The 9,659-nt window shown below is 31.4% G+C and overlaps 1 protein-coding gene across 1 annotated transcript; it reads right to left on the reverse strand.

The window, feature by feature from the left end:
- Positions 1 to 3,483: 3,483 nt before the first annotated feature.
- LOC105153449 (glutathione S-transferase D1) lies at positions 3,484 to 6,260 on the reverse strand. Its single transcript, XM_011068300.2, has 6 exons — positions 6,099 to 6,260; positions 5,204 to 5,428; positions 4,840 to 4,898; positions 4,627 to 4,768; positions 4,044 to 4,211; positions 3,484 to 3,964 (listed from the first exon to the last, which is right to left on the reverse strand). Exons 2-6 carry the CDS (start codon positions 5,342 to 5,344, stop codon positions 3,809 to 3,811), a joined length of 666 nt encoding a protein of 221 aa, XP_011066602.1. The 5' UTR covers positions 5,345 to 5,428; positions 6,099 to 6,260; the 3' UTR covers positions 3,484 to 3,808.
- Between the last annotated feature and the right edge of the window lie 3,399 nt (positions 6,261 to 9,659).

Consider the following 9,659-nt stretch of genomic DNA (forward strand, 5'->3'; position numbering starts at 1 on the left):
ACGGATGGATGGTTTTAATTGTTCGCGGTTGACCGTCTAACAACTTCTCCGGAAAACATGAGAAGCATTATCGCATAAGTAGCTCTATCGAATTATTAGCTAGTTGCGGTTCGGCCGCATGTTTAAACTTTTAACACAATTATACTTGGAAATTTTCTACAAAGCAAATTAATTCTTCGCGAAACTAACTAACATAAAGCGATTAAGTTAATAAAGTCGATAGGTTAGCATAAGCGGTTAGATCAGATTCATTTGTTAAAAATTTTTTCTCACATAACAGCATTAAAATTATTATATATATATCCATATATGTATATTATATATAACTTTGTTAGTTTTCTACTACATGTAAAATATATTGAGAAGAATTGAGATTTATGCAATGGGAATATATTTTTATTTAAAAAAATTTACATTTTGTGGGCGCAAAAGAATAAAATTTCTAGGAAGCTTATTTCTTTTCTAATTTTTTATAAGAAAAAGCCTAGATTCACCTCGTATAGATCGTTCTTCTAAGCAGTTAAAGTTAAGTGGATTTTAACGGCCATGATTCTCGTAACATAAAGTATGCGTGTTCTTAAGTCTGCTACTGCAAGTCAAGTAAAAACTATAGTTTATTTTTGAAAAAGTTTTTTCGTATAGTTACTTATTAATTAATATATATGTTTAAAATATACTTTATGTACATGTATACATAATATAATGTTTATATAATAACATATTATGTGTATAAAATTTGAAACTATTATAATAATTACAAGGTTATACATATATAAATATAAATATATACATGTAAAGTATTATTATATGTATAATAAAACAACAATTTTTTTTATACCTCTATAAATTATAACAATCAAATAATATAATAACTGCATGTATTACTCCAATGAAGACATAATATCGTTTATACATTTAATGAATTATAAATATCTGATTATTAATGAGGAAAGGTAAAATTGCTTTATCATGTATCGACAAATGAGATAAGCTTCTTGCCAGTCTAGAATGGATTGAATTCTATTTGACTGTAAAATTCTCGTTTCGTTATCGTCATACACTGCTTACTCACTGGTTGTTACGTAATTATTTGTAATAATAGAGCAGAGGCAATCATACATGTTTATACTCAATATCAGGCAGTATCAACGGAGATAAACGATTAAACGATTATACACGCAAGATACGAGTCTACGAGAATATTTAAAACCGTCAAAGTAATCAAATAATATAAAGCGTAAAATAATTGAATGTAAATAAAGAAAGAAACTAAATAAAAGAACTTATTTTGTAATAAAAAATATTTATATTAAAATTATACTGTACAGTTTATGTATCATCGCTATATGCAGCACTTATATAATTATATTTTATATAGCAGTATTACAAAAATAATGCATACGAAATATAACTTTTTATAAGTTATTATTTTTTTTAACGTAATACATATGTATATTTTATAAATTTTCTTGTTTGTACATAAGGTATTTCGTTTACATTTCAACAACAAAAATTTTTAACCGATCGATCAATGTCAAGAACGAGTTGTGCCAAAAGCTGATTTACTTAACCCTTTTTAAATCATCGAATTTTAATAAAATGACTCAATATAAAAAAAAATTATATAAAGATATATATAATTTTATATAATTCTATATAACTAGACGTATTTTATATTGTGCATATAATTAAATATATTTATATATTATATAATTATATAAAATTATACATAATTATATAAAATGTCCATTTATATAAAAATATATATAAAATTATATATAATTTTATATAATTTTATATAATTATATATAAAATATTTTTTTCCGAGATTACATCACAAATGTACTCACGACAAGATATTTTATCACAAATGTACTAAACGATAAGATATTTTAAAGATATGGTTTTAATTAAAAAACAACGTTTTATATTGCCATTGCGATAATGTTGTGATTATGTTGTTAAAATAAAAAAATAATCCAACTATTTTTAAAATAATAATAAGAATAATTAATAAAAATAATTATTAAATTTTATTGTTGGGAAATAGAAAATGATGACTAAAATAAAAAATAATACTATGTAAAAAATTGCTAAATTTTTTTATTTTAATTACAAAATATAAATGTGAAAAAAGAATTCAGAAATTAGATAGTTTATATTTTAATTAATTTAAAACTAACCATTTTAATTATATATTGTTGGAAGTAAAAACATTTACCTGCATAACCATGTCTATTAAATTTTCCAGTGACTATTAACGTGTAGCAGTGTCTATAATTTTTTTAATTGTTGTATATGTACGTGTGTGTTCCATACTATTTATGATTTTTTGGCACTACTTACTATGTCTAAAGTAGGTTGATATTATAATTCTTTATTTATACAATTCTATTATTATTAAAATACAATTCAACAATTATATATAATATTAAATTAAATATATATTTTTTCAATATAAACATGAACGTTGCGTTATTTATACTTACTCTTGAAATTTGAATCATAAAATCTTCTCTTTTTCAATAGTTCATAATTTCAAAAATATTATTTATCTAATATATAATTAAAATGGTCAGTTTCAAATTAATCAAAATATAAGTTATCTAATTTGTGAACTCTATTTTTATAATTCTCTATTTTATAATTAAATCAAAATAAAAAATCTAGCGACATATTTTGCGTAGTATTAATTTCTATTTCAATAATTATTTTCAACTTTCTAACGACAAAAAATTTAGAGATTATTTTTATAGAAAATATAAGTAAGCTATGTAAAATTTGAATATTACGTGCGCGACAATCCGTAAGTACGATCTATTCGTTTTTCTCTTGCTTATGTAAAGATATAATGGAAAAAAAACTTAGGTTTGAATAGACTTATTCTTTTCCTCATTTATTGATTCGTCATCTTTTTCTAATGCTTTTTTATTGTCATCTACAGCCACTAATATGTCTGTACTATAGCTTATTTTCAATATGTTAATGTTTATTCAATTCTTAACAGACTTAAAATTAATACAAAATATTATTTTTTCTGTTTTAAAGCTTAACTCTTAAACATTCATCACGTATTAGGCTTTTATCTTGTTTCAATGATTGTTATCTATTTAGTCCCAACACGCTAAAGAAGAATAATACGTTTAATGCATGTGAAAACTTTTATGCTTCGCATGACTAGACGTCACGCTGTAATTAAGAAAATGAAGTGTAATGATGACAAAGCGAGATATGCGGTACCATTGACTTTATATAATTCGCGGCTCGACGCTGCCATTATATTCTTTCAATGTTCGCAGGATGAATATTGATTCTTGTTAGCTTTATAAATTTCATTGTGAATACCATCTACGGGAAGTGTGGCTATAAAACTAATGAGAGTTGAAGTATTGAGGAAGATAAAAGACCTAAGAAGAAGTAAGTTTTAGTTACAAAACTAATTATAAATTAATTTCTATAAATGTATATTTTTATCAAACTTAATTTTATATATATTTTAACACATTTTATTGTAGTTTTTTGCTTTATCATGTACAGAGAAAGAAATTATAAATATTGCAGAATATAAGCTCTAGGCGAAGGATCAGCTAGGTAAGCTAAGTATGCAATAACAACAACACTTTGAGAGCACTTATATTATCTGGTTTATTATAACAGAGCTGTTGAAACGCCGAGGAACGCGAAGGTAAAAAGTGAATTTTAAATTCTATAAAGTATAATAATGAGATTCCATGTCTAATCTCGATCTCAGGTAAACGAGTTACTATCGATCCTTCGCTTTAGGCGTGCACAAATATCCATATTCACGTTAACTAGATTCTTGTAGGTTCGCGTGGTACATCTCGGTAAACGCTTTAACACCCATAGCGTGCACCTCCTCGAACCCGAATCTCTCCAGGGTTTCCTTGCAACGCTCGTAATACGCGGCAACGTTATCGTAACGGCTGATGTCGAAGTCAAAACACTGCAATTAAAAAATCGGCTTCGGTTTATTTGGCTACAACTGATCGATAAAATCATCCTTCGCAAAGATATAGACTTACTAGTAGTACACAAATAGTTGTACTGATAGTGAAATCGGCGATGGTTAGATTATCACCGATCGCAAATTCTTTGCCATCGAGAAAAGCGTTGAACACTTCAAACGATTTCTCTAATTGAGCTACATCTGCTTCATTAACTGAATCCGCTTGACCTCGACAAAGTGGCATCTAAACGATGACAATTTTATCCAATGTTTCTCGTGTCAACAAATAATATTATATATAAAAAAAGAATTGTGTAATTTTGAATGGTCCAAAAAAACAGACGATATTTTTTAATTATAATTAAATGAATTATAAAAAATAGTAAAAAAATTAATTTACTGAATACAGCTGAATAAAAAAACTAACAAGAAAAATCAATTTCATTAAGGATAAAGATTATAACATACTACATAATTCCGAATGTTCCAAAAATATAGATGATATTTTGTAATTATAATTAAATGATGTAAAAAAGATAAATTTACTGAATGCAACTGAATAAAAACTCACGAGAAAAATCAATTTTATTAAGGATAAACGTTGCAAATTCAATTGTAATATTAATTAATTAAATTTTAGAATAAAAATCAATACGTACATAACAATTAAATACTTTGGGCCAAAGAGTGCCACCATCAAAGTACATCATTTGATCGACTTTTGCCCTTTCTTTCGTATCTTTCGGGTAAAGAGAGTCATTTCTCGCGTATTTGCTCACTAAATAAGCCATAATAGCACGACTGTAATGACACAAATTGCGAAATAATGCTAAGTGCTTGATTATAGATTAGAATATAAATCCATCGCCTACCTTTCCCACAAAATAAAACCGTTGTCATCGATGACTGGTATTGTGTGTTGCGGATTAATCTAAAATAAAACTAAATTAAAATTTGATTCTTAAGTATCAGTATTGTTTCACCACGTCACAATATGTCACAGTACAATAGATATTACGTATGTAAAACTAAAGTGACAAATATTGTCAATAATAGATTATTACGTACGTAAAACTAAAGTGACAAATATTGTCATTAATACTGATCGTGTAAGGTTGTAAAGAACGTAAGGTTGTAAAAATATTGATGCATATTGTATTACTGATTCAATATTATTGATCGTGTCACCTTAAGCGATACTAAATCTTTTGCAAAAAACAGTATAAACTGAAACACCTGTAAAAATTCCGGCTTTAAATGCTCCCCCATTGGAACGTTTACGATCTTCAGGTTAAAGTGAATGCCTAGTGCTTTTGCGAGTAATATAATAGTGCGACTGGGTGGACTTATAGGGAAGTAATAACAATCAATTGGCATCTTGCTGCTTGTCTTTGCTTATCTGTTGCTCGTTGTCTTTTCCCCTCACGTTTCTCTTCTCTGTTTCAGATTTTTATACTGCAACTTTAACCAGAGAGAAAAACTTTTTAAATTTGTAGACCTTAGATCTACATCCCAGCTGCGTTCAGAAACTTCACTTGGATCTATCCAGGTGTCATTTTATCCTTGTTTAACATTCAGTGTGTAACAGGAATAAAATGATGTACTCTGAATTCCTGAACACACCCCTGTGCACCGCCGCTGCGTACGAATTTTCATCGTGTCTAGTTTTAAAGCAGGATGAGATACCTTTACAGGTAACTTTTCCTATCATTTCCGCACGAGACACGCATAATATTTGACAAATGAATACAATTTATTACAAACGAGAACATTGTAGGTAAAAAAAAAGTGTCTCTCTTTAATAATTAATAAATTCGTAATAATTAAAGTATCAAAAACAAAATTAAAGCGTTGAAATAATAATGAAGCTGAGTGTAAAAAATAAGATAAGAGAAAAGGTGAGGATAATTAAATTTTCTGTTATAAAGGAACAAGTTTATTATAAACGTTATTTATTAATTCAGAATATTAAATTAAGCATTAATAGTGCAAAGGGATATTTGTGGTACGCAAATAACGTGAATAGTTACATCTCGCGAGAGCGTAGCAATCGCTCCGTTCCAATTACCGTTAATGCAGTAATTCCGCTAATTAATGCGTCGTTTAAATGGCTTTCAAATGTGACCCTTACCTGTGACCCCGCTCAAACTCGACCAATTGATACGAATCGATGATACTTGCAACTGTTAGACATCAGCTTAATTAATTAGCTTATCGTTCATTCAGGCGATGTATGTTTATACCGGAAATATGTCGCTCATCGCCTCTTGTAATGGTAATAGTTGATTGTAAGAATTATTCGCGACGTGTACAAAAGTGAAGAAAATGCGCGCGCACAAACAAGGCGCAAAGTTACCATAGCAATAGCGTATCGCCAAACAAAACCGCGAAACTCCAACGTTGACATTATCCGTTACGATCGAAAGTTCCCGTAAGGTCGATCGATCGGTTAATAAAAACAGAAAAGAACTTGCCCAGTAAATGGAACTTTACTATACTGGTGAAATATATAGTAAATGGAGCAGCGGAAAACATGTTGAAAGATGTATTCTTTTATTTGAATTTTATTCGATATTTTATTCAAAAATAGAACGATTGGCTAGATACGTATTTTGTTTTGAAAGGAGTTAAAATTTCATACGTCAAATGTATATTTTTGATATATTTCACACGTATAACCTTCATCCCCTTGTCTATAAAATATTTTATAAAGAATTAATCAAGGTATTTGTTTCTAGCTGCATACTAGTACAGTGAATATAAAAAGTATTTGTACGGAAAGCCTTATTAAAAAATTAGAAAAAAGCCTTATTTATAGAAAATAAATACTGATTAGCAATTTTTTACAACAAGTACAATTTGTCATATCTTGCAACTATGCGAGTTTCTGATGCTAGAAGCTAAATTTCTTGATTGTATGTATATTTTTTGTGAATCTAAATAACACAATTTTTCATTTTCGTTTATTAAGATAATAAATTTTAATTATTATATATCTTTATGATAAAGTAGTTTTGAAAAATATACATAATCTTATTTTTTATTAATGAGTTACTAATTAGTTTATTTTTAAAAACAAGATTTTTAAAAGAATGTCTTCCCAATACTGAATACTTTTTGCATTCACTATATGTTCTCGAGATACTGTAAATTCTCGACAAAATATATTTCTGTGAGTAATCCACGAGTAACTTTTGCTATCAAAGATTGTACTCGGCAAGCTGTTACGTTAATCGACAATTATGTCGGGCTTTACGTTGACCGTTAGGTAGGTTCCTTAATTCTCCAGCGCGAAAGTGGTAATTTCGGTGCAACGTGGTCGGCGCTTTTACGTCGCATCGCGTTAACGACGTATTCCCGTAGTTCTCATGGTTTTGTTTGCGCCCCGCCATTCATCTCAATAAATTTCTTCCGTTATTGCCGTCATCGCGATAGGACGCTATGGTCGTCGACCTCATTTTTTAGAATGAACCTCCGTTACGCTAATATGACGTATTCGCGCCATGCGGCGATATAATTTTAATTAGCTTTAGAAATGCATGCTCGGATGAGAAGATCGGAACGACATCGCAGTGTCGTCGCGTGCCAATTCAATAAAGCGCATACGCAGACCATTGCTAATTGCCTCGGTTTAGTTCCGGCAGCAATTTGCGGCGGACACGACGCTCTATTGACCAACACGAAAGAAAACGGAGTGCATGGATTCGATCGGACGTTACATGGACGCGCGATCAACTGTATTCCCAGCAACCGGATGTAACCAGCTGACGGTACCAGTTTAGCGATGACTTCTGCAGTCGATAGCGCGTAGATGGAACTTGATCAAGTCATTATTGAAGGAATCTTACATTTATCCACAATACTGTCTAGATATTTTTTATGTTTTTATGATGTCTTTTAGACATGCGTATTGTCTGAGGAATAATGTTTGAAAAAACATAAGTTCGTCGTGTATATATATATATATATATATATATATATATATATATATATATATATATATATATATTATATATATATAGATCAAATTTTTTTCAGATTTAAATGTAATATTAATATAAGAAATCAATTAGAGTAAACTAATTTCAATAGGATTTGATACGCGTGAATATCGATAAATCGCTAGACGACAGAAAATGCCTGGAAAAAAGTTGTACACTAAAAAGAATTTCTGGTTGAAAATGAACGAACCAGGAAATTCTGATTAATCAGAATTCTGGTTACTTTAACTAGAATTATAATAGATTCAATCAGAAAATTCTTGTCCATTTTCAATCAAAATTCCAATTAATGCAATCAAACTTTTTTATATTAATATATATATATATGTTTAAGAGGCTCCCAATTTTTGACATCTTTCGCACTTTTACACGCAGACGAGATCTCTCGCGTAGAATTTTGTTAAATTCGTACAATTTATAACTTCGAGAAAATAATTTTGTTGCAGAGGTAAGAACCAAGGCTGCCGACTGTTGATAACGTTGCGGAATGGTCGCGATGGGCGAAGTTGGTTTTCCATTCGCTTGCCTGTTATCGCAGCGAGCGTCGGGCGTGTCTGTGGTGCGATTATCGATTAGCCCCGGCAAATCCACTGAGATGGAAAATGAAATAGCCGCGCACCCCGTGCTCGGCTCATCGACGGGGCGTCAGGGAAATGCGTGATCTATCAACCCTATCGGCGTTACGCTCGCATTCTAGGCTCGTTGAGTTGCCGCGCGGCGGACGCCGGTAATATGTTTTAATAATGGGAGCATAATGCGCGTAAAATGCACCGCGCGTCGATACATACACTCGTATTGGATCGGATACCCGACGGTATGTTTTATTGGGATTATCAACGTACAATGAGAGAGAGCTGCGATCTCAATGTCGTACGCTTGTTTCGCATCCAGTCAATATAATACCCACCCCGCCCCGCATCCGCCGGGGAAATCCGACACACTTTTGTTCGCATCATACCTGAAATATTAAATGAGCGCTGGAGAAACGCACGATAATTATTGCCGCGCGATACTAAAACGCTTGTAACATTGATGCATCGAGCGTCGCGCATGTATGTTTATCTGAATTATCCCCTTATGAACGAATAATGGAGAACTTGGCACGGCTCGCTGCCAATATTATACGTGCCCATAAATATCACATTTCGAGTTCATCGAAGATGATCGAACAATTAAGCCAAAAATTATTGTTGCCAATGGATTAACAGGCGTTTCGACGTTGATAAGTCCGATATTATATTAGTCGACCGTGCTCGTTCGACAAAGGACCAAAGGGATAAAATTCTCGTTTCATCGCGCACCGATTCGACGCGCTCACCAACGATTTAATTCGCTTTCGACGAAGCTTATAACGACGAGTAATTATAACGTTGCTCCGAACGATGTAAGCGCACTTTGTTTTGTCGGGGCAAATTTGATTTAACGAGTGAAGAAATACGATTCCTTCGTGCCATCTTTCTTCTTCCTAACGTGGCCTTTTGGTCAACTATGTCAAAGACACCATGTCCAAAGTAACAAAATGACGTTTGAACGTCCGTCCGTTCAGTTGTGGGAGCACATCCCTCGATGCTCGATGGCATCGCGACACGTAAAAGATCAAAGCGTCAGACTGCGAAGATGTGTGCTGGGCGATGCGTACGCGACAGGGAAACGTCGCTTTATGCCTTTTCAACCTGTTCCGCTGTTGTCAC

This window comes from Acromyrmex echinatior, chromosome 9 (assembly GCF_024713525.1).
Source record: "Acromyrmex echinatior isolate Ae372 chromosome 9, ASM2471352v2, whole genome shotgun sequence".
NCBI classification, from domain to species: Eukaryota; Metazoa; Arthropoda; class Insecta; order Hymenoptera; family Formicidae; genus Acromyrmex; species Acromyrmex echinatior.